General features: G+C 41.6%; 1 protein-coding gene across 1 annotated transcript in view; it reads right to left on the reverse strand.

Annotated features, from left to right (window-relative positions):
* The window catches only part of LOC147010226 (synaptotagmin-6-like), a 39,617-nt gene that overhangs the window by 7,414 nt on the left and 6,000 nt on the right, over positions 1-26,203 (reverse strand). Inside the window, exons 7-9 of the mRNA XM_085860913.1 lie at positions 15,692-16,346; positions 6,566-6,686; positions 5,180-5,351 (exon numbers count right to left, since the gene is read on the reverse strand). Of these exons, the coding sequence (XP_085717039.1) occupies positions 5,180-5,351; positions 6,566-6,686; positions 15,692-16,346 (948 nt within the window). The remainder of the gene's footprint in view (positions 1-5,179; positions 5,352-6,565; positions 6,687-15,691; positions 16,347-26,203) is intronic.

Below are 26,203 nucleotides of genomic sequence, written 5' to 3' on the forward strand. Positions count from 1 at the left end.
TAAAGATGAAGGTTTTGCGGAAATTCAATTTATTATTAAAGAGTTTAAATTCACCAGGTGGATGATGAATAAAGATGAAGGTTTAACGTAAATTCAATTCTTTCTTAAAGAGTTTGAATTAACTGGTGGATGATGAACAACGACGAAGTTTCGCGGAAATTCAATTCATTATAAAAGAGTTTAAATTCACCAGGTGGATGATGAATAAAGATGAAGGTTTAAAGGAAATTCAATTCATTATTAAAGAGTTTAAGTTACCAGGTGGATGATGAATAACGACGAAGTTTTCGTGGAAATTCAATTCATTCTTAAAGAGTTTAAATTCACTGGGTGGATGATGAATAAAGATGAAGGTTGAGCAGAAATTCACTTCATAACAAAAGAGTTTAAATTCACCGGGTGGATGATGAATAAAACAAAGGTTTAACGGAAATTCAATTCCTTATTAAAGAGTTTAAATTCACGAGGTGGATGATGAATAATGACGCAGGTTTAACAGAAATTCAATTCATTATTAAAGAGTTTAAATTCACCAAGTGGATGAAGAATAAAGACAAAGGTTTAGCGTAAATTCAATTCATTATTAAAGATTTTAAATTCACCAGGTGGATGATGAATAAAGATGAAGGTTTAACGGAAATTAAATTCATTATTAAAGAGTTTAAATTTACCAGGTGGATGATGAATAAAGACGAAGGTTTAGCATGAATTCAATTCATTATTAAAGAGCTTAAATTCACCAGGTGGATGATGAATAAAGATGAAGGTTTAGCATAAATTCAATTCATTATTAAAGAGATTAAACTAACCGGTGGATGAAGAATAAAGATGAAGGTTTTGCGGAAATTCAATTTATTATTAAAGAGTTTAAATTCACCAGGTGGATGATGAATAAAGATGAAGGTTTAACGTAAATTCAATTCTTTCTTAAAGAGTTTGAATTAACTGGTGGATGATGAATAACGACGAAGGTTTCGTGTAAATTCAATCCATAATGAAAGAGTTTAAATTCACCAGGTGGATGATTCATAAAGATGAAGGTTTAACGGAAATTCAATTCATTATTAAAGAGTTTAAATTCACTGGTGGATGATGAATAAAGATGAAGGTTTAACGGAAATTCAATTCATTATTGAACAGTTTAAATTCACCGGTGGATGATGAATAAAGATGAAGGTTTAGCATAAATTCAATTCATTATTAAAGAGTTTAAATTCACCGGGTGGATGATGAATTAAGATGAAGGTTTCGCAGAAATTCTATTCATTAATAAAGAGTTTAAATTCACCAGTGGATGATGAAAAAAGACGAAGGTTTAAAGGAAATTCAATTCATTATAAAAGAGTTGAAATTCCCCGGCTGGATGATCAATAAAGATGAAGGTTTAGCGTAAATTCAATTCATTATTAAAGAGTTTAAATTCCCCAGGTGGATGATGAAGAAAGACGAATGTTTAACGGAAATTCACTTCATTATTTGAGAGTTTAAATTTACCGGTGGAAGATGAACAAAGAAGAAGGTTTAACGGAAATCCAATTCATTATTAAAGAGTTTAAATTCACCAGGTGGATGATGAATAAAGACGAAGGTTTCGCGTAAATTCAATTCATTCTGAAAGAGTTAAAATTCACAAGGTGGATGATGAATAAAGATGAAGGTTTAGCAGAAATTAAATTCATTATTAAAGAGTTTAAATTCAACAGGTGGATGATGAATAAAGATGAAGGTTTCGCAGAAATTCACTTCAAAATAAAACGGGTTAAATTCACCAGGTGGATGATGAATAAAGATGAAGGTTTAACATAAATTAAATTCATTATGAAAGAGTTTAAATTAACCGGTGGATGATGAATAATGACGAAGGTTTCACAGAAATTCAATTCATTATTAAAGAGTTTAAATTCACCGGGTGGATGATGAATGAAGATGAATGTTTAACGGAAATTCAATTCATTATTAAAGAGTTTAAATTCATCAGTGGATGATGAAAAAAGACCAAGGTTAAAAGGAAATTCAACTTATTATTAAAGAGTTTAAATGCACCGGTGGATGATGAATGAAGATGAAGGTTTAACGGAAATTCAATTCATTATTAAAGAGTTTAAATTCACCGGGGTGGATGATGAATAAAGATGAAGGTTTAGCGTAAATTCAATTCATTATTAAAGAGTTTAAATTCACAGGTGGATGATGAATAACGACGAAGGTTTTGCGTAAATTCAATTCATTATTAAAAAGATTAAAATAACTGGTGGATGATGAATAAAGATGAAGGTTTTGCAGAAATTCAATTCCTTATTAAAGAGTTTAAATTCACCAGTTGGATGATGAATAAAGATGACGGTTTAATGTAAATTGAATTCATTATGAAAGAGTTTAAATTAACCGGTGGATTATGAATAACGACGACGTTTTCATGGAAATTCAAATCATTATTAAAGAATTTCAATTCTCCAGGTGGATGCTGTTTAAATACGAAGGTTTAGCATAAATTTAATTCATTATTAAAGAGATTAAATTGACCGGTGGATGATGAATAAAGATGAATGTGTTGCGGGAATTCAATTCATTATTAAAGAGTTTAAATTCACCAGGTGGCTGATGAATAATGACGAAGGTTTAACGGAAATTGAATTCATTATGACAGAGTTTAAATTCACCAAGTGGATGATGAATAAAGATGAAGGTTTTGCATAAATTCAATTCATTATTAAAGTCATTAAATTAACTGGTGGATGATGAAGAAAGATGAAGGTTTTGCAGAAATTCAATTCATTATTAAAGAGTTTAAATTCACCAGGTGGATGATGAATAAAGACGAAGGTTTAGAGTAAATTCAATTCATTATTAAAGAGATTAAATTAACTGGGGGATGATGAATAAAGATGAAGGCTTTGCAGAAATTAACCTCATTATTAAAGAGTTTAAATTCACCAGTTGGATGATTAATAAAGATGGCGGTTTAATGTAAATTCAATTCATTATTGAAGAGTTTATATTAACTGGTGGATTATGATAACGACGAAGTTTTCGTGGAAATTCAATTCATTATTAAAGAGTTTAAATTCACCAGTTGGATGATGAATAAAGACGAAGGTTTAGCATAAATTCAATTCATCATTAAAGAGATTAAATTAACCGGTGGATGATGAATAATGATGAAGGTTTTGTGGAAATTCAATTCTCTATTAAAGAGTTTAAATTCACCAGGTGGATGATGAATTAAGATGAAGGTTTAGGAGAAATTCACTTCGTAATAAAAGAGTTTAAATTCACCGATGGATGATGAATAAAGACGAAGGTTTAACGGAAATTCAATTCCTTATAAAAGAGTTTAAAGTCTCCAGGTGGATGATGAATAATGATGAAGGTTTAACGGAAATTCAATTCATTATTAAAGAGTTTAAATTCACCAAGTGGATGATGAATAAAGATTAAGGTTTAACATAAATTCAGTTCATTATTAAAGAGATTAAATTAACTGGTGGATGATGAAGAAAGATGAAGGTTTTGCGGAAATTCAATTCAATATTAAAGAGTTTAAATTCACCAGGTGGATGATGAATAAAGATGAAGGTTTCACATAAATTCAGTTCATTATTAAAGAGTTCAAATTAACCGGTGGATGATGAATAAAGATGAAGGTTTTGCGGAAATTCAATTCATTATAAAAGAGTTTAAATTCACCAGGTGGATGATGAACAAAGATGAAGGTTTAATGTAAATTCTATTCATTATTAAAGAGTTTAAATTATCTGGTGGATGATGAATAAAGATGAAGGTTTAGCGGAAATTCACTTCATAATAAAAGAGTTTAAATTCACCGGTGGATGATGAATAAAGATGAAGGTTTAGCGTAAATTCAATTCGTTATTAAAGAGATTAAATTAACTGGTGGATGCTGAATAAAGATGAAGGTTTCACAGAAATTCAGTTCATAATAAAAGGGTTTAAACTCACTGGGTGGATGATGAATAAAGACGAAGGTTTAAAGGACATTCAATTCATTATTAAAGAGTTTAAATTCACCAGGTGGATGATGAATAGAGATGAAGGTTTAACGGAAATTCAATTCATTATTAAAGAGTTTAAATTCACCAAGTGGATGGTGAATAAAGATGAAGGTTTCATATAAATTCAATTCATTATTAAAGAGTTTAAATTCACCAGGTGGATGATGAATAAAGATGAAGGTTTCGTGGAAATTCAATTCATTATTAAAGAGTTTAAATTCACCGGGTGGATGATGAAGAAAGACTAAATTTTCATGGAAATTCACTTCATAATGAAGAATTGTAAATTCACCAGATGGATGATTGCTGCTGCATCGCCATAACCAATATCTTTTGTCGACTCAGTCCATTAGCATAACCAATTTACGTCTCTAAATTTTTCACACTGTTCTACTTCCTGCCAAGTATTTATCAGTTCCATTAAACGATGAATTACAATCCTGAGGTGTGCCTTTTCTACACATTTTCTCTTCCTCCGATGCCGATCCATTCTGCTGGATACTGCCCACATCAAACATTCAATAACTAACCTAACTAATAACTAATAATAATAATTTGATAATAATTTCAAACTAACCCTAATCTTCCTCTATTCTCCTATTCACTCTCACTCCATTAACTCTGCAGATTCCCATCCATGGTTCCATGGCCAAACTTACTGGCCAAAAGGAACTACAGCCTCACCATGCTGCCTCCACCATGTCCTACTCATCTCGTCTTGTCGCTAAAATGAGTGGCCTTCAATACACGCTTTGTTTTAAAATAATACAGCGACACATAATTTGATACTAACACTACTGCAACCTTAAGCGATATATCCAATATACCACACCTTTCACAAAATCACGTTAACAAATAAGAGAAAGAACAAAATGTACATTTATCACGTTCTGCCATAATCCACCAAACCCATCTAACACCAAATCCACGGAACCCAATACCCAACACCGGTTCACGTTGTTAACATCAAGTGCTTTCGTGATGTGATGGTTACCGCTTTCAAATGACGTGACGTAACGTCAGGGTTTCTCCACTGGGAGATATTGAGAAGTCTTGTTTTGGGATTTATCACAGGCCAAACCAATGGTCTCCATTATGTGAAACTTGGATCATGGTGTTCGCTATCAAATCGGTTTTCTTTTGATCATCATGTCTTTCATCCATACCTATCATAATCCACGACGGCTATCAGGAGTCCAACGACCTCGGCGCTGTCTGGGGGCACGTCGAACACAAGGGCTTCGTTGTACACTGGCTGTAGTGTCCCGCGCTTTCTGGTCGTTTTCCTCTTCTTCAGACGCTTACCCGAGCAAATGAGGGAAACCTTGACGTATGGGTCTGAGGAAACACGTGTGAGGGACACAGATCTTTGTGAGATGGGCAATGTGTGGCCCAAAGGTTTGCAATAAAGGGAGAAGAGTTAAATACAAACAATTGTGATGTGGAAAGTAGTTTCAACCTCGAGGGAGTGAAGAGATGTCGGATTACAGCAAACTACCACCCTTAAACAGTATTACAAGTGCTTACATAAACAACCCCATCTTGTATGAGATGCTCTATCTGCTGCAGATGGTTGAAACAATTTCTACAATCGTGGGTAAAAACCCAATTAAGTCCAAATCGTTTAAAAAGAGATGTTGATAAATGCAATTGTGATGTAATTGTGCGGAAAGTTCCCAGATGCGCATTGCGAAGTTGGGCACTGTTGCTCCAATCAGATCTCATGCTCCAATCAGCCATGAATGGAGCTCCATGGAGTATTGGAGATGAGATATTTTCATATAAATTATCATAGGATGAATTATATAATTCATCCTCATGGATGAAACTCCTAATGAACTCATTTGATGATCGATAACTTATCCTCATGGATGAAACTCCTAATGAACTCATTCAATGATCGATAATTCATCCTCATGGATGAAACTCCGAATGGACTCATTCGATTATCGATAATTATCGATCATCAAATGAGTTCATTGGGAGGGGCATCCATGAGGAACAATCAAATTGAAGGTGAGTGTGCATCCTACTCGACTATATGGATGGATTGATCGAACGCTTTACGTCATTGTTTCCCATGTGTGTGCATCATTGAACTTGCTTTTGTGGATGGGAATGGGAGCTCCTCAATTAAACTCACTCATTGATCGATAATTGCAGAGATCTCAAAAAACAGCCTCGTAAAAGTGCAGGGCATGTAAGTTTTTAAAAGTTAACAAATTGGAAAAAGGAAAGGGAACAAGATCAAGAATTGCTTTGCAAGACATGTTCCCTACTGATGCGATATTTTCTAAGTCCCAAAAGGGCATAACGCTGTGAAAAATTGATGAAATGTCTTGAAACTCAAACTTGTTCGGTGACTTATCATAATAAAGCCATGTACAAAGTTTCAGTTGAACATGGAGGGTATGGGGTGGGGGGGGGGAGTCTGAAAAACCACTCCTGGGATGGACGGAGGGAGACAGACACACAGACAGACAGATGGACACCAAACCAATAGTCCCCTCTGGTGAAACTGGTAAGGACAAATAAGATTGAGGGGTTTTTACCAGAGCTTCCCGTGATGTCCATGGCCTTGAGGTTTCGTGCTTTGATGATTGTGAGAGTTAGGCGACCAGCTGTTGGTAAGTAGCAGAGTGAGAACATGAGTTCTCCTAATCCATCCTTTTCCTTCAAACAAGAGTATAAACAAAGCAAGAGAGACAAGGGGATGTGGCAAAGAGCAAATTAATGTGCAAAGTTAATGAGAAAAGAGAAAAGAAACAACTGGAGATATTTACAACCTTTTAGAAATGCACATGATCAACCGACGATGGGGTCTCATCATGTACATGATTATCCGACGATGGGTCCTCATCACGTACATGATCAACTGATGAATGGGCCTCATCATGTACAAGACAAACCCGAGATGGGTCATTGTCATGCACCTGATCAACCCACAATGGGGTCTCATCATGTACAGGTCATTATCAAGCAACGATGGGTCCTCCTCGTGGACAGGATCGACCCACAATGGGTCTTTGCCATGTGCAGCACCATGACCGGCCCATGATGGGTCATCGTAATGTTCATGCCAACATCACAAATGGAGGTACATCTAGATCTTGTTACAAACCGTGGGTAGCCCAGAAGAATCCAAAAGTTGATTTAACAACGATTTATTTAACTTCTACCAACACTTTCAGCGACACTCACTTACACAGCAGAGCCAGCATCAATGTTACTGCAAACAACAAACCCCTGGCAAACATTATCACTCTTCTTCTTCCTGATCACACCCTCCCTTCCGTTTTCTTCCAATTAATTAATTATTCATGCAGGTATTTCACTGTCCCCACCTTAACATTTTTGTCATCCCACCAAAAGTAACGTCAATAACTAATAAGAACAAGTTGCATTGGAGCAATGTTCATTCCCATCAACCAACGATGGGTCCTCATCATGTACATGATCAACTGATGATCGTCGATTCCCATTGTCGGTCCATGTCAGTCCATGTCAGTCCCATCACATAGTCCTTGAACTTGGCTGTTTTTTTGCCTCTTCCACTCCAAAAATCTGTGCACTTCCACCTCTTGGCCAACAGTCATTACTGCAGTGTCTCCCTTGGACCCAATGTCCTCTGTTTCAACGTCCTCTCATTGGGGGGGGGGGGGCACATCCGAGCTTGCTCCTGCATGGAGGTCCCCCACCAGCCAACCTCCAATCTCCAATCTGGTTCTGTGGGTGGGGTTTTCCCCAGTCTTTTCTTGTCTGTCGCTGTGTCTTCTGCAGGGACCGTCACATTAGATGTCTCCTCAGCATGACCGGCAGCAGGCTCCTAGGATTCATGTTCCATCCACAAGTACGTTCCAGATCCATGGTACTTCCACAACGTTTTGGCATGCACAACCTTGGGCTTGCCTTTGGGCCCAGACCTGACACGGAATCATCAGCTTGGGCAACTGGCCTTTCCTCCTTTGGGAGTTGTACAGCCACATCTTGTCAGCTCTGGTAGGTGGTCTGACTAGCCTTCAGATCATATCAATGCTTCATCACTTCCCGAGAGAACTTCAAATTTTCCTGGACCTGATGATGTACTGTACCTTTCGTAGCTGTCAAAGAGTTCCCTCACACAGGTTGGAGCATCTTCAGGTCGTCTCTCATCAGGTGAGCTTCCCCTCAGCAGGTCAACCGGAAGGCACAGTTCATGGCTGGTCATCAGTTTCACTGGTGTGTATGCAGTGGACTCGTGCTCAGCAGAACGGTGGGCCATCAGTAAGACTGGCAGCTTCTCGTCCCATCCCGTCTGACCCTCGACACAGTACTTTGCCAACTCCTGTCCTAAGGTCCAGTTTAACTTCTCCACCATGCCATCTGACTGTGGTCAGAGAGGTGTGATTCTCATCTTCTGGATCCCTATCAAGTGGCAACTCTCCTTGAATACATGGGACTCAAAATGTCTACCTTTGTCTGAATGCAACTGGTTAGGCATCCAGAACTGGCTGAAAAGCTAAACCACCAACAGTGTGGCGACGGTGACGGCTTCCTGATCAGGAATGGCATCAGCCTCCAGCCACTTCCTGAAATAGTCCATGGCAATGCAGATCTAACAGTTCCCCACAGTGGTGAGCAACAGTTGTTCAGTTGACTGCAACCCTCTCCATGGGCGCACTCACTTTATAGAGCTGCAGTGGAGCTCTATCCACTCATTTTAATCCTTTCTTAGCACAGCACGTGTTGCAGGATCAACACCACTCTTCCATGTCCTGCCACATACCAACCCAATAGAACCATTGTCAGAGACAACTGAGAGTCTTCTTAGCACCCAGTTGTCCACTGGCAATGTTGCCATGCTCCTCTGTCAGGATGTTAGGCTTCACCTTCTTGGGTAGCACTTCTGCCAGTACATTGTGAGGCCATCTTCAGACTACCACTTCCGCTGGAGTAATCTGTCGTGCAGCCGTAGACTGTCCCACTGTGCCCAGTAGTTATTGGTGATGGGATTTCTGGCAGAGACCTCCCAGGTTAGTCGCACTGGGCTCTCTTCCAGCTGCAACTTGCCAATATCTGGGTTGATCTACTGCATGCTGTCCCCCACGCTGGCCTGGCGACACTTGATTGGAGATATCTGCTTTTTTTGGCAGTGCTTGCATCCCTCCTCCCATGGCCGATGACTGAGGTTGTCTGCATTACCATGGGCTCTTCCCAGCCTATACTGCACCACAATAGTGTACAGGTCCATCTTACCTATACAGCGGGCGAGCTTTCCTTCAGAATTATTCAGTGTCTTCAGCCAACGCTGTATGATCAGTCCTGATTGTGAACTTAGTCCAATACATGAGTGTGGTACGTGTGAAAATGCTCTTGGCTGTTCCTGATGGCTAACAGCTCTTTCTGTGTTACACAGTAGTTCTCCTCTGGTGCACTAAGGCTCTGACTGAAGTATGCTACCACCACTTCTTTGTCATTTTTCTTTTGACAAAGAACTCCCCCGATCCCATGGTTGCTTGATGAGAATCAGGAAACGGCAAAACAGAGGTACAGGCCAGGGCATCTTTGAGCCAATAAAAAACCTCCTGACACTCTAAAGATCATGTGAACTCTTGGCCTTTCTTTGTCAGGTCGTGTAAAGGTGCAGCAATCATAGCAAACTCTTGGACAAACCACCAGCAGTTAGTGCAAAGCTCCAGGAAGCTTTGAAGTTCAGTAACACAGGCAGGTGTTGGCCAGTTCTTTACAGCTGTGACCTTTCCTGGATCTATGCGCACCCCATTCTCACCTACGATGTGGCCCAGGTACTGTGCTTCCATCTGGAAGAGGTCACACTTCTTTGAACCCAGCTTCAGCTGTGCATCTCGCAACTGACCAAAGACTTCGGCCAACCTCTCCAGTTCCTGCTTGAATGACCGCCCAAACATGATTATGTCATCTAAGCATACCAGCGTTGTCCTTCACGTTCAAAAGTGGCTAGTACCCAAAGGGCATAACCTGGAACTGCCACAGATCTTGGCCGTAGATCTTCCTCTGTTCATAGTAGAGTAGAAAACCCAGGAGTTGTGCATGTTGAAATCCTCAGGAATGATGATTTCAGAAGATTGAGAAGATTGTTGGATTTGATCAATGCAGGTAGTGAGGTTGTCAAAGAGCTGCATGTGATTGTCAGAGTTGGGAGAATAGTAGAGGCATCAGACAAATCTATTGAGATTGTGGAACTAAAGTCATTAATTCCATCTTGTGAAATATGAGCATGGACATTTTGTTAATAGAAAGCTCTATGGATCACATGACGATTGCAAAGCACTGATGTTTCTGTATTAATGACACTGAAATAAATATTTTTCATATTGAGATCAGTGTTCTTTGTCCACAAATTATGTACTCATTTCTCTTGATGCCTTTAAAAAATATGGAAGTTTGAAGTCTGTTGTAAAGCATTGGCTAAGGTCACTTAATCACCATATAAGGAATGATTCGTCAGGAAACATCATCTGCAAAGGCACTGGGATGGATTTGAGATTGACTTCAATTGTCTGCAGGATAATTATGCTTATGAGGTCTTTCACAATGACAAGGTCAGAGCTCATTAAATTTGCAGATGAGTGAGTCAATACTGACAGGTCACAAGTAGATGGAATAGAATCTCTGTTCGCTAAACTGTGGTCTTGTTAATTCCCTATAAACTGTGATATATCTTTCCCATTTCAAACATTAGGATCATTGATTAATTGCATTTCTTGTTGTTGGGAAACACGCTCTCCTGAGTGCACCAGCAAAATGCTCAATGCCATCACTGTACACGCAAAGCAAATATTTCAAACTTGATGACTTTCAAACCATATGATTATAATAATATCCAATATGATAATAACAAATATATAATCCCCATACTGGACCAAGTACATCTGGGCCTGGTAAGGGATCTTGTTGTTAGTCCATGCTTAATTAAGGAAATATGTACCCATCTGTTATATTTGTCCCACTAAAATATACTTGATAATGGATCATTGCATACTGAAGGTTGTTTTATAAATGAATAGATATGGTATGTCAGTGAACTATGTAACAATATAATCTTCCACCTTTCACTTGGTTGGCAAATTGGGGAGAACTACTTTTGTGGTGCCGGAGAGTCGAACCCCCAAAGGCATTACAATCTCATTAACTCTGGCCTCCCATTCAATTGCAAAGTTGTACAAACACGAACTCTGTCTTCCCATTGTCCTCATCAAACAGGAGTCTCATTGAACTATTGAGGTTATGGATCTCTCATTATTCTGCAAGGTTGAGCAAACCAGATGCTCTATCTGCATGCTGAGATAAATGCCTATCATTGCCTAAAGTAAATGAAGGTTCTTTTTTGTGCATACACACCCCTGAAGGAAGACACGCATTCTTTCACAGCACTATCTGCTTTAATTATCCACAAGATTGTTTTCTCTTTTCTTAAAGGACCTCGTGTGCAAACAAAGCTTTCTTGTAGTCTGGTATTGATTAACCAAGTGCCCTGTGATGTTCTGACCCCTCCTGATTTTCCAATTGAATAAAAGGCCATGTGTTCTAATTCAGTCAGAGATCTGCTTGGACTCTTGAGACAAACTCTTTTTTTTCCACATATATGTGTTTTTGTATAATAAACGATCTGTTAAATTATAAAGGGCTTTCTCTTTTGGTTGGAAATATCCACCACAAAATGGAGAAGGGATACTTTGAGCCAGAGAAGTTGAAAATCAGGGTTGGAAAGCTCAAAATGTAGAAGGCAAGTAGCTGAGATATTGAAGCGGATATATGCACATAGGAAACTGTGGTAAAGGATGTAGCCAGGGCACTGGAGGTTGGTAGTGAAGATGGGTTCAACAATCTGAGTCTCATTAAGGAACAGGAGATCTGGTTTAGATGATTACAGTAAATCATGGGTAAGGTTCATGGTGGAATGAAGACCTTATATGTTGGTAAATTAGAGAGTGAGTTGATTGGAGAAAGATGGGGATGCCAGGGATGATTGGCCCACAATAGAATCTTGACTATTTTGTCGTTAAGCATCATGAGAGAAAAAAACTGAAAAAGAGAGGGTGAGAGTACTTGGAAGACTTTCCAGACAAACAAGAGCATTCCAAATAGCACCAACAGTGCAAACTAGTGGCCTCAGAAAGGCCTCCCAGAATCTTTGTGCTCAGTGCATCCCCAGTTCCGAACTGGCAGAGAAGCAGACCCGAGATTATGTGCCATATGATGAGGCAGCCTCTCGGGGTACTACGTACTACACACAGGTGCGAACCTCCAGCTTTCTGGTGGCAAGCCTGTGGGAACACCAACTCCAATTGTACCCACTTTCAGGCACTGCATAACCAGGAATGCAACCCATGAAGCAGGAAGAACCTCCAAAAGACCACAAATCCCTCATCCAAAAGCCTGCCCTAATAGGGGGGAAGATAACTGAATGAATCATGCATTTTGTGAAAAAACATGAAACTTCGCAGAAAGTTAGAACTCAAGACAAACAAATTTAGACCCAAGGCCATCTCAGATTTAGCCCGAGATGTTGCTGGCGGACATTTTAAAGATGGCCACCACAAAAACCTATTGTTCTAATATCTTAACTTCCACATGGTGGTGAACTCCTTGCCCCCTCCATTGTCTTGGATGTTATTTGAGACTTCCTGCTTTGTAAATGTCCCATACAATGTCAATACATTGTGTGTTGTTGACCTGGGATATAATGTGTGCAGAAAATTATGTTTCTCTATACTGGTCAAATGTTGTTGAAGTCCGTAGCTTCATCATGTAGACAGCTACTGCTCCATCAATGATAACAACATCGGTACTTGCTTGGAGTAATTAGACGATTGTCTTCAAAGCGGCATAACTTTCTCCAAGCAGCTGATGATGTCTGCCTTTGTTCCTGTGTGCAGTTACCCATCCTGTGACAGTGATGGTGGACAGGCTGAATTTCCATGTGAGAAGAACTCTGCATAATCACCGTTCCTCACTTGACAGGCAATGTACAGTTAATAAAACAATGCACAGTCACTTTTGAGAACCGATGCTTGAATCTGCAGTTTTTATTTTGTTCTTTCTTCTTGTGATTTATTTATTTATTTGTATGCTGCATGCGCTTGCTTGGCTGCATCATTTTCTGTGTGCGCAACTGCACCGTTGAGGCAATGCCCCCTGCGACCTGTAAGCTGGTACTAATTTTGCTGACCTTGCAAAGATGAAAGGCCGAGTCAACCCACCTGGTGTTAATTCAAACCCGAAAGGGGCTTGAATTCAAGACCCTAATATCTTAAGCCAGCCTCCTCAACCATTAAGTCAACACCAGGCTTCTTTTTTCTCATGATGTTGCAAAAAGATGGAGTTTGTTCATTTTGAATGGTACTCCTGGAGGTTTGGCACAATCTGTTAGCTGCTCTTTGACAAATGCATTGCACTGATCACGGCCCAGCTCTTCAGTTTTCATAACACTGTCCACAACACTCTTGTCACAAATATCCCGAGTGTCCACAACCACCAGGTCAGGTCCTTCCCTTCCTCACTAAATGGATTTCCAATGTCTTGTAAGGCAGCTTTCACTGAGTAAACATCTTTTAGGAATGCGGTTTGGACACTTGTGCTTTGATCATGGCGACGATAGTCTTCATTGCTTATAGATGTCTCAACATAGGTTTCAAGTTCGACGATGAGCCGTGCCATCTCTGGGCCTGACACCATCAATGTTCAAAGAGCAGCAGGGTTTTCAGTCAGACACACTGCACTTCTGTCTCCTTTTCCACTGCGTTGTTCTGTTCATCTGCCTGGTCGATTGCCACCATCGATAAATAATTAGATGTCTTGGTGACAACAAAGCCAGAGTTGATGGTGAACTTTTCATATGCAGCTCTGTGTTTATCCACCAAGGAGCTTATGTCTCCGATGTGTACAAGGAAGTAATTGACGTAGTGCACACGATCCAGAGTAAAAAAACAATGGAACCAAACTTTTCAGTGTTCCCATGTACAGGTTGAAGTCACTAACTCTGATGGATATGACAAAAGACATGAGAGTAAGCTGAAGCGAAAGAATTATGTACTAAAACTTGAACTGTGGCACTCTTTTTGACATCTGTGTGCACCAACTCTCAAAAGCAAGATATTCTGCTCCATTCTGGGTGTACTTCTTGTATGATTGATCCAGATCGCAATACAATGCACATGCACTAACCTGGTGGGCTCGCCATATGCGAATAAGGTGAGCAGCTTTCAGGAAAGAATCAGCCATTCCTGATGTTACTCCAGACTGCACTGACAGGGCAGTCCATCCACTACCTTTCACAAGAGTACCAATCATGCTGTGAGTTGCCATGTCAATGTGCATACCACCCAACATTATCACAAATTGATTCTCCCCATGAGTGTCTTGCAATGTACACTGAATCTGTTTAGCAAGGACAAACAGTGACGACTGGCACTTGACTGGGATTCAGATTGTTGCTGGCTGTCTTGAATGCATCTTTCACTGCATGTGTCTTATTTATTAGCTCGATTTTTGTTTCAATTTCAGTTGTACACAATCTGAACCCTGAAATTTGAAAGGTTTTTGGTGCACAAAAATGTTTCTTGTGTACAAACTGTAATGCCCTATTGGACAAGACCTGAAACAAAATTTTAGTTTGTACTGATACATTTTTAACACTTAAATGGCAGAAATGGACGTCATAGAATGTGGAAAATATAGCATTTGAAATCATTGTTCCTCAAAATTTGACACCAAATTTGTGGCTCTGGGTGATGGAGTCAGTCCAATGGTATGGAAAAATTTGTTTGGTGGCTACCATCTTCCAAAATGGTAGACATAAAGGCCAGAGATGGTCAAAATTTAAAAAAATTATAGCTCTATGTGAAGTAGTATTTAAGATATTTGAAAAATTGGTTTTTGTGGTGGCCATATTTTAAAATGGCTGCCAGCGCCATCTTGGGAAAAATCTGAGATGGCCTTGGGTTTAAATTTGTTTGTCTTGATGAGCTCTATCTAATCTGTGCCAAGTTTCATGCTTTTATCATAAAATGCATGATTCATCTTGATAGTGGAGCTCTCCACCACATGATAAGAGCTTGCAACAAAACCAATGTTATACTAAAAGCTCTTCAAGGAGGTGTGGTGGTACTGCCCTGGATGACTGTGAGCAGCCTACCACTGAACAGGTGAAATGAAAAAAAAATCACATATCTATCTTGCCTTGTATTTGAGTTGACAGGGATGGTGACTTGATGCAAAATGTGTTTTGAAGCAGGCCTAGTGGGAATGCGGATAAATATTTGGGCATTAGAGTCAGTTTTGGGATCATCCAGAGGATCATAGTTCAAATTGTGGTTTCTGGCTTGGTATCCCTCTGTATGTCAACCAATCCAAACAGGAACTGATAAAATGATATCTTTTCACAACCTCAACATGCTAAAGCAAATGACCTTGGTCTGGTGTCTTTTTCCTCGATTTTTACAGTGGTCGAAGGTCAAAATTTAGGCAAAATTAAATTTTCTGTCCGACCAAACAACATTTATATTATCAGGTAAACATTGTTCTGGTTGGTGTCTTCCTTTTGATTTTACATAGAATTGGTAGGGAATATAGACATATTAGGGAGACATATCCCAACACCCCTATTATGTGTAGATCATGCAGACAAAAACAGTACACAGTAAAATACTGCAACTCACCTCTGTAACTCCTTCCACATCCCTCCAGAATTGCTCTTCCCGGGACAAATCTGACTCGAACAGCAAGTTATCCACATCCACGTGTCCAATGATGTCATGCCGAGTGAAGCGGTCAAAATCGTACAGTCCAAACCGTAGAGAGCGGGTTGGAAGCTCAGCAAATGTTAACGGAAACCGAAATATTTCATCAAATAAAGGGTCCAATGTCTTCCTGTGGACTCGCGTTTGCTTCGTCTGTTTCCAGTCAGGCAAGAGGTTCACTTTTACATAAGGATCAGAAGATCCAGATCGATCCTTGATTGGTAGATCCTGAGCTCGTACAACCCTTACCACCAATTCCCCATTATCGTGGTCATAGCGTAAACTGAAGTTGAGTTTCCCTGCGGGAGGTCCAGGTTTAACAATCGGCCTCGATTCTCTGGTTGTTGAGGTTCCTCCCCGTTCCTTTTCTGGTTTTTCGTCAGTGTTATCATTTGTCTCGGCTTCCTGGTAAAGTTCTGGTTTGATCCGTCCAAGAGGAGAAAGAGAGGGAGTGTGGAGAAGGGGGCGAGAAGACGGAGAACCAGCTGGATTTGGAGCTGGAGAGGATGGTGGTGCTTCAAAAGAGGACCAGATGGTGAGCTGTCGAGGAAGGTTACGACGGAAGGAGCTGTGTCTGAGGAAGAACAGAAATGGTGATGGTGATTATAATGTATTTCCTGAGCAGGATTGAGCAGCATTGCCCATGAAAGGAGAACATTTATTACTCCAGTTGTTCCCCGAAATTTACACTGCCTTCAGAAAGTATTCACACCCCTTGACTTTTTCACCTTTTGTTGTTGCAGGCTGAAATTAAAATGGATTCAATTTAATTTTTTTGTCACCGATCTACACAAAACACTCCATCATTACAAAGTGAAAACATGTTTTTAGAAATTTTATCAAATTAATGAAAAGTGAAATACACAAATATCTTGTGTCAATAAGTATTTAACGCCCTAAGTCAATACTTTGTCGAAGTGCCTTTGGCAGCGATTACAGCTTCGAGTCTTCGTGGGTATGTCTGCATCAGCTTTGCACATCTGGATTTGGGGATTTTCTCCAATTCTTCCTTACAGATTTGTTCAAGTTCTGTCAAGTTGGATGGGGAGTGTCGGTGAACAGCAATCTTCAAGTCTTTCCACAGATTCTCAATGGGATTCAAGTCTGGGCTTTGGCTGGGCCACTCAAGGACTTTCACATTCTTGTTCTGAAGCCATTCCAGTGTTCCTTTGGTGGAATGCTTGGGGTCATTGTCCTGTTGGAACATAAATCTTTGCTGCACTCTCAGTTTTTCTGCACTCTGAAGCAGGTTCTCCTCAAGGATTTTTCTGTATTTGGCACCATTCATTATTCCCTCGATCCTTACAAGTCTCCCAGTCCCTGCTGCTGAAAAGCATCTCCATAGCATGATGCTGCCACCACCATGCTTCACGGTAGGGATGGTGTTAGATGGGTGATGAGCTGTGATCGATTTCTACCAGATGTAGTGCTTTGCATTAAGGCCAAATAAGTTCAATTTTAGTCTCTTCAGACCACAGAATACTTTGCCTCATGCTCTCAGTCTTTCACATTCCTTTTTTTAAACTCCAGGTGTGCTGTCATGTGCCTTTTCCTCAGGAATTGCTTCCGTCTGGCCATTCTTCCATAAAGCCTAGATTTGTGAAGTGCTGCAGTGATTGTTGTCCTTCTGGCAGGTTCTCCCATCTTAGCCAAGGAACTCTGTAGCTCTGTCAGAGTGGTCATTGGGTTCGTGTTCACTTTCCTGACCAAAGTCCTTCTTGCCCGGTTGCTCAGTTTGGTCAAACGGCCAGCTCTCGGAGGAGTCTGGGTAGTTCCATATTCTTTCCATTTCCTCATGATGGAGCTCACTGTGCTCTTGGGAAGTTTCGACATTCTAGAAATTGTTTTATACCCTTCCCATGTCTACGCCTCCTCACAATTCTATCTTGGAGTTCTATGGACAGTTCCTTGGAGTGCGTGGTGGAGTTTCTGCTCTGGCATGCACTGTCAACTGTCGTACCTTAGATAGAAAGGTGTGTTTCTTTCGAAATCATGTCCAATCAATTGAGTTGGCCACAGGTGGACTCCAATCAAGGTGTGGAGACATCTCAAGGATGATCGAAGGTAATTGGATGCACCTGAGCTCAATTTGGAGTGTCATAGCAAAGGGGTTGAATACTTATTGACGCAAAACTTTTCAGCTTTACATTATTAATTAATTTATAAAAATTTCTAAAAACATGTTTTCACTTTGTCATTTTGGAGTATTTTGTGTAGATCAGTGACAAAAAATTTAAATTTAATCAATTCTATATTCAGGCTGTGACAACAAAATGTGACAAAAGGTGAGGGGTGTGAACACTTTCTGAAGGTATTGGATGTCCAAGTCAGAACCGTATTACAGTATTTATGAAAACGAAAGAACATTCGTATAACACATTCGCTTGATGGGACAAAAAGCCTTTGACTCTATTTGTTTTGTATTTTTATCCCACACACGCGAAGCAAAAAGCGGGCGTTATGCCACAGGTTCACTTCTGTCTGTCCATGCATCTGTCTACAAACGGCAGTTTATGATCGAGGAACAACTTGATTTCAATTCAATATTATATTTCGAAAATCAAATCGGAAAACAAACCTGCAGTTTAGCATTACTTGGGCTCTGAATTCGATCTGATCACACATGCACAGAGAGGAGAATGATAATTGTTTACCTCTGTCTGTCTGTCTGGCAGTCAAGCAAAATTGAAAATCATTCCCAACAGGAAAGTTCCTGTTTTAAGGACGACATAAAGGACACAAACAACAAGCCTGATTACCGAATGTAACATGCTAAATAAGGTTGTGTAAAAGACTGCATCCAGAATTACTGTTTTTTATATGATCTTTAAAATCATTATTTTATTTAAATTGAATTATATTTTTTAACATTGCGTGGGGTAACGTGTTATATGACCTCTCTAGTTACCCAAGTAAGAAGAGAGGGTATTACATTTTGTTCCGTTTATTTGTTTGCTACATGCGAATATCAAAGATTTTTTTAAGTATTTTGGTTGGTCGTGTGCGTTATTCTGTCTGTTTGTCTGTCAATCGCCTACAGGTCACAATTTTAAACCGATCTTCACAAAACTTCATCATCTGGTGGAGCTTGTCAGAAGCAAGAAGCCTATTGTTTTTGAGGTGAAAACGTCAAAAGGTCAGCATCGGCCAAAGGTCAACACCTTTATGAAATTTCTAAAATCCTCAATTTTAATCGAATTGACTGGAAATTTGAACAGCATTTGCACATTATGTCACTGAATATAACCACAAATTATTTTTGAGGTTAACTTTGGCCAAAAGGTCAACAGAGGCCAAATTTCTAAAATTGTCAATTTCCATTTGATCAACTTGAAATTTGAAGATGATTTGCATATTTGTTCATTGAATTCAACCACCAATTATTTTTGTGGTCAACATAGGCCAAAATGTCAACAACTTAAGTGGGGTTTCTAAAATACTCAATTTTTCTCCGAATGACTGGAAATTTTAACAAGATTTGCATATCAGATGACTGGATTCAACCACCAATTATTTTTTCGGTCAAAAGGTCAACATCGGACTAATTTCTAAAATTGAGCGATAGGGCCAAAAACTAAACACGTATATCATAATGTCTCAAAAAGTTGTGGACGAGTTGTCACAAAACTAGGTGGATGAGTTGGTGAGGTGACAAGATCAAACGGATTAGATTTTGGTTCAGATCCAGCCCATCAGTGGGATACAAAACGTAAACTGTTCAACCTGGCGGAGGTATGCGCTCTACCGAGTGCCGTTCTACTTTGTTCTGTTTTGCCAAGTGTCGCTCTATGAGTGATTTTTGAATTGTTTGTTTGTCTGTCAGTTTGCTTGTTTGTCAACACAGAACGTGAGTATGTGAATGAATTTAACAAAAGACCCTTAAGGATCGCTCACCTGCATTTGTTTTTTTTTATTATTTTTTTTTCTTTTTTTGTCATTCATTGATGTTTTTATTTAGGGATGCTCTCTGATAGTTCTGTGATTTTTCCCCGCTGTATCGGCTTCCATGTCTGTCGGCACGCCAAATTATCATTCTTGCCAATTGTCTCGGGTCACTCACCTTTATTTTTTTTCATATATATATATATATATATATATATATATATATATATATTTCATTTTCGGACGCATTCTGAGGGTTCTGTGATTTTTTCATGGAGAATAGGTTTCAATGTCAATCGGCTGATAAAAATAACCGTTCTTCCCCATTGCCTCGGGTCGCTCACCTGCAGTTTTTTTTTTAATTTTTTTCATGTATTTATATTTTCATTTACAAATGCTTTCCAAGAGTGCTGTGATTTTTTTCCTGGTGTATCAGCTTCGATGTTCATCGGCACAGAAAATTTCAGCTTTCTATGTCACCCGAAAGGTTCCGAACTATAATATCAGTCAATCAGTGAGTTCGTAAGTGAGTGAGTCGGTAAGTCAGTGGTTAGAATGAGCTTTGTATATTAGATACTCGTGCCGTTCTGCTCGATACTATTAGATCTTCCGGTTCTGGGTTTGGAGCATCGGCAGGTCTCCTTTCAGAGCTCTCTGCTGACGATCTCAAAGTTAAGTTTCCGATCATTATCTGTCCGGTTTTAACTGTTTATTTTCTCAACAACATGTTACTTTGTGTTCCGAGTTCGATTTTGTTTCAAAAATCGTGCTATTTTGTGAGTTTTCATCGACCTTGTCTCACCGAGTGCTTGAGGCCTACCCATCGTTCCCCTCACTGTACGATCGTGTTTATTTGTATTTTCTCCCCATTCACTTCAATTTATATCTTCCCCACTTTCCCAAAGTCCCCCCATCTCTCCCAAAGAAACACTCTATTTCTTGTCTTATATTAAAAAAAAAATAAAAATAAAAAAACGACCTTTCTCCTTGCACACTCACAAGTCTCGATTCTTATTTTCTTCTTCTTCTTCTTCTCATCCTCTTCTTCTTCCTCCTGCCGGCACACCATCTTTATTATACTGAGCTGACCCTCCCTCGCCATTACCTTCACGATTTCTTCCGATCTACAACCTTCCATTCTCGTATCTTACCTGTTCTTCAAAAATACATCAAAAAATAATAATCTTCCTTGTATCCTTTCGATTTATACACCTCCTAAAACCACGTCTCATCTCTCTCATCTCTCTCTCATCTCTCTCTCATCTCTCTCTCATCTCTCTCTCATCTCTCTCTCATCTCTCTCTCATCTCTCTCTCATCTCTCTCTCATCTCTCTCTCATCTCTCTCTCATCTCTCTCTCTCTCTCTCTCTCTCTCTCTCTCTCTCTCTCTCTCTCTCTCTCTCTCTCTCTCTCTCTCTCTCTCTCTCTCTCTCTCTCTCTCTCTCTCTCTCTCTCTCTCTCTCTCTCTCTCTCTCTCTCTCTCTCTCTCTCTCTCTCCCCACTCCCCTCCCCCTCCTCTTGTACTTTTCATCGACCCAGCAGCTTCACACTGCGTTTACCGTCCAAATTCACCACACACTTGCACGATTTTATTTCAACCTTCCCTTTTTCCAAATGTTACACAATCCTTATTTAAAATAAATAATTTCACTTTTGACTATACACCTCCCATAGCCAAGTGCTTCTCCCGTAACCACGTGATCCGTTTACACCCCCTGTGTTTACCGATCAAAATTCACCATTCATTTCTCGATTTTTTTTTCTACAACACTTCCATGACCTAATCTGATGAAAAGTCTCTCAAACAATAACAATAATAATAAAACGATCTCTTATAATGCTTCATCTTCCTCTTTCACACGTGTGGTACTCTTTACTGTATCATAATGCACGACTTCTTTCTACTATTCAAATAGACTGCTCTCAATTCGACCTCTCCTTCATACCTTGCCAAAAAAATCCAAATTTTACAGCGTTTCTTCTCTCCATTCTCTGAATTCGCCTTTATTGCATCCATCAAGAAATGTGTTTAATCGCATCGCTGACATAAAACTCTAAAAAAAAAAAAGTTTGCTATGAATGTTTGCTTTAAATCAACCATTCTTTTTTTCCAATTTCAGTGCCAGCTCACCCCTCTCACTCCTCACTCTCAAAGCAACCATCCCACTCTTCTCCCTCCAAGCCTCCCTCTCACCTCTCAAAAACTCCCCACTCACCCTTCTCCCACCATTCACCCCCTCACTCACCCTTCTCAAAGTTGCCCCCCTCTCCCTTTCACAAAGCTGCCTCCTTCCACTGCCCTCTCACCTCCATCTCTTCACTCCACCTCCTCAAATCCTCAACTGCCTTCTTCCCCCTCTCTTGACCGCCCTCTCCCCCAGCACCACAGAACCCTTTCTTCTCCTAATCCAGCCCCCTCCCCCAGCTATTCTGCAATGCCCCACACTCTTTCAACAACCGTCCTTACCTCCCCCTCGTCCCTTGTCCTACCCTCCCCTCCCCTCCCCCACCCTCTGCACCCAAAATCACCTCCCCTCCCTCTTCATTAACAGTGTGGACCTCAAATATCCGGGCCTTCGCTCAAACCTTTCAGATCGTTCCACACAGGTTGCCCCTGACAAACTAGACATAATCTGCCTAACAGAAACTTTCCTCCCTCAAAACGTGTCTGACTCCCAAGTATCTCTCCCTGGTTACTCCCTCTTCCGGTATGACAGACCTGAGCCTCGTCCTGGTGGAGGAGTTGCTCTCTTCATCAAAGACTCTATTCCTCACTCTCCATGCACTGCCCCCACTCCCCCACACACCCAGGAATACCTCTGGCTACGGCTTCCCCTCCACTCCCACCTCATGTTTATATGTGTACTGTACCGTCCACCAAACAGTGATGACTCCATCCACACCTCACCATCCGGAAGCATGGACCAACTTCTATCTTCTCTGCAAACTCTCTTCCTCATATGTGGCGACTTCAATTGTCATCATGCCAGTTGGCAAGGTGTGGGTACCTCTCTCACCTGTCATGGCACTTCAGCAAAAGCTTTCTGCGACTCATTGGGACTGACTCAATCGGTCAACTTCCCGACCCAGATCTCAACCAGTGGTTCTCCATCTCTTCTGGATCTGCTTTAGACAAATTTCCCTGACAATATCTGCTGTTCTTAATCTCCTACAATTGGTTCTTCTGACCACGTCCTTGTCAAAGTGGACATCTCTCTGGCTATTATAAGAGAACCACCTCATCGCCGTCGAGTCTGACATTTCACTCAAGCCGACTGGCAGGGTCTCCAAGCAGACATCAAACTTATCGACTGGTCTCCTATCACTACTTTCTCCAACATCAACTCATCCTGGAAATTCTTTCAAAGAAACTTGCTCTCCCTCGTGCACAGATTTATCCCCTCTCGTCTTCAGTTGTCCTACCCTTCCTCCCGACCTTGGTTCACTGAAGCTTGTGGTGAGGCAGTTGTCCTGAAACAACTTGCCTTTGCCTCATGGAAAGCAAACCCAACTGAGGGCAATCTCAGTTCCTTCCATAAAGCTTGGAACAAGTGTGTATCTACCCTCAGGAGAGCCAGAAAACAACATCTTTCTAAGCTCAAGTCTGAACTCTCAAACCTCTCTCCCTCCACAAAATCCTGGTGGTATCTAATCAAATCTGTTTCTGGTGTATGTTCCCCCTCCATCCCCTCCCTTACCTCAAATGGCCGCACTGCTGATACCGCTCGTGAAAAGGCTGAATGCCTAAACTCGGTGTTTGCAGCTAAATCTTGTGTCCAAAACCCATCACTTTCTCTACCCACCTTACCCAGTCGCTCCCAACTGTCCCTGGACTCTGTGTCCTTTTCTCCTGACAAGGTGGAGAGCTTGCTGTCAAACCTCGACTCAGATTCTGCAACCGGTCCAGACAGCATCAGCCCACGTGTCCTAAAAACCTGTTCTTCTGCTCTTGCTCACCCTCTCTCTGTTCTATTCACCCTCTCATTTGCTCAAGGCCATCTGCCATCTGCTTGGAAATCTGCTAACATCACTGCCCTGCACAAAAGAGGTGCAAAAACAGATCCCTGCAACTACAGAACAATCAGCCTTATCCCAATCATGAGCAAGCTTATGGAATCCATCATCGCTTCAGACATGAAATCCTTCCTCTTCTCCAATGGCTTGATTTCCGATCACAATTTGGTTTCAGAACAGGTCACTCTACCCTGGATATGTTGCTTCTGTTCTCCCAACAATGGATGGAGGTCCTCAATGCCAGACATGAAATCAGAGACGTATCCCTGGACATATCACGTGCTTTTGACACGGTCTGGCACCCTACCCTGCTCACCAAACTCTTTTCCTATGGTGTGCAAGGCCATCTCCACTCATGGCTCACAGACTTCCTCTCCTGTCGCAGTCAACGTGTGGCCCGAAATGGAGTTCTTTCATCTCCTCTTCTTGTCCAGGCTGGAGTTCCTCAAGGTAGCGTTCTGGGCCCTGTTCTTTTCCTGGTTTTCATCAATGATCTCTCCGACTCTCTGGAAAATCCTCTATTTCTCTTTGCCGACGACTCCACTCTCTGCCGTACCATCGTTCATCCCTCAGACCGGCAAGCAGCAGCTTCTTCGCTCACTGCAGATCTGGGTAAAATCACAAACTGGTCCAACACGCGGAACATGTCTTTCAACCCAGACAAATCTCACACTCTCACCATGTCTCTCCGAAAGGACCGTTTAGAAACCCCCCCCCCCCATCCACTTTCTCAACAATCCTCTGGAATCAGTCCTTTCTTTCAAGCTTCTGGGTCTTACTATCTGCCATGACCTTTCCTGGGAAAGCCACATTTCAAACCTGGCCTCCAAAGCCAGTCGCCGACTGGGAATCCTCCGTCGTGCAAAGTCCTTCCTTGGTCCACCTGAGCTCCTGACCACTTACAAAGCTTGTGTCCGCAGCCTGATGGAGTACTGCTCTCCCTGTGGGCTGGTGCTCCTGCCTCCCACCTTTCTCGGCTTCACGCTGTGGAAACCAAGGCATTTCGGATCATTGGTATCTCGCGCGATGAGGCTGAGTCTTTGGGCTCTCACTCTCTCACAGCAGGTTGGTCGGTGGTCTTTCTGTCTTCTACCGTCTCTCCTCCAGTCTCGCCCCCCCCCACCCTGCTTTCTCTGTGATTTGTCCCCACCACATTTCTGCAGGGCGCTCAAGGTCCGCCAACAACTCCCTTCTGGTAAAACTACCAAAATTACGAATCACTGCTCATCTTCACTCTTTCATTCCTCTTTTTCCCCGCATTTGGAATAAACTCCCTCACTCTATTCAATTCCATTCTTCCCTCCAGGCCTTCAACACAGCTGTTCACCACCACCTCTTGTCATCCCCCATCCAAATCCTTGATCTTTTCTACCCCCGATAATCCACCTAAGCCCACCTCCTTCAAATTCTCTGCTTTCCTTCCTGAAAGTCCCTGCAATGTCCTTTTTGTATTCCCCATGTTCCCCGCCCCATCCCTCTTCCTTCCACAGATCTCCTAATGTCTCCGTTCCCCACTGTTTTTCCTTCCCACTCCCTCCCCTCTTGTCTCATGCCCCCCTTGCTGTGCGTTGTGTGTTAGCTCTCACACGAGCCTCGACAAGGTATACAAAAAAAAAATACAATCTGTCGCTTTGCTGACAGGAATATTAAGGGGTGGAGAAAGAAGGAGGGCAGGGAGAGAAGGGAGAGAGGAGAGAGAAGGGAGATAGACTGAGGAGGGTTGGGGAAATGAGGAAGGAGGGGGGAGTGAGGAAGGAGGTGAGAGTGGGGAGGGGTGGGGGAGTGAGGAATGAGGGGTGCAAGGAGGGGTGGGGGAGTGAGGAAGAAGGGGGGAGCGAGGAAGGAGGGGCAGGGTGAGGAGGGTGGGGAGTGATGAAGGGAGTGAGGAGGGGTGGGGGAAGTGAAGGAAGAGTGAGGGGAGGGCAAGGGAAGGCAGTGTGAGGGGAGGGCAAGGGAAGGTAGTGTGATCAGAAGGCAGGGGAGGGCAAGGAGAGGGCAAGGGAAGGCAGGGTGAGGGGAGGGTCTGTCCAGACAAAACCACCATCTGAACAACAGGTTAACTAAGGGGGGGGGGAAGAGAGAGAGGAGTGGAGGAGTGAGGAGGGAGGGAGACCAAAGAGGGGTGGGGGAGCGAGGAAGGAATGGGGAGTGAGGAGGGGTTAGGGAGAGAGGAGGGGTGAGGAAGAGAAAAGGGGTGGGGGAAGGGAAGGCAGTGTGAAGGGAGGAGAAAGAAGCATGAGGGGAAGGAAAGGGAAGGCAGTGTGAGGGAATGGTCTCTCCGGACATAACCACCATCCAGAAACTTATGGAGATAACCACTCTCCAGATACATTCGGAGATAACCACCATCCAGGCATAATCACTGTCCAAGTATATCAAGGGAAGGCAGCATGAGGGGAGGGCAAGGTAAGGCAGTGTGAAGGGGGGGGGGTCTGTCTGGAAATAAACACCAACTAAGGGTGGGGGAGAGGGAGGGGTGGAAGAGCAAGGAGGTAGGGAGACTGAGGAGTGGCGGGGGAGTGAGAAAGGAGGGG

This window comes from Eptatretus burgeri, chromosome 17, assembly GCF_056783735.1.
Source record: "Eptatretus burgeri isolate ZD-2024b chromosome 17, Ebu_testis_v1, whole genome shotgun sequence".
Lineage (NCBI taxonomy): Eukaryota > Metazoa > Chordata > Myxini > Myxiniformes > Myxinidae > Eptatretus > Eptatretus burgeri.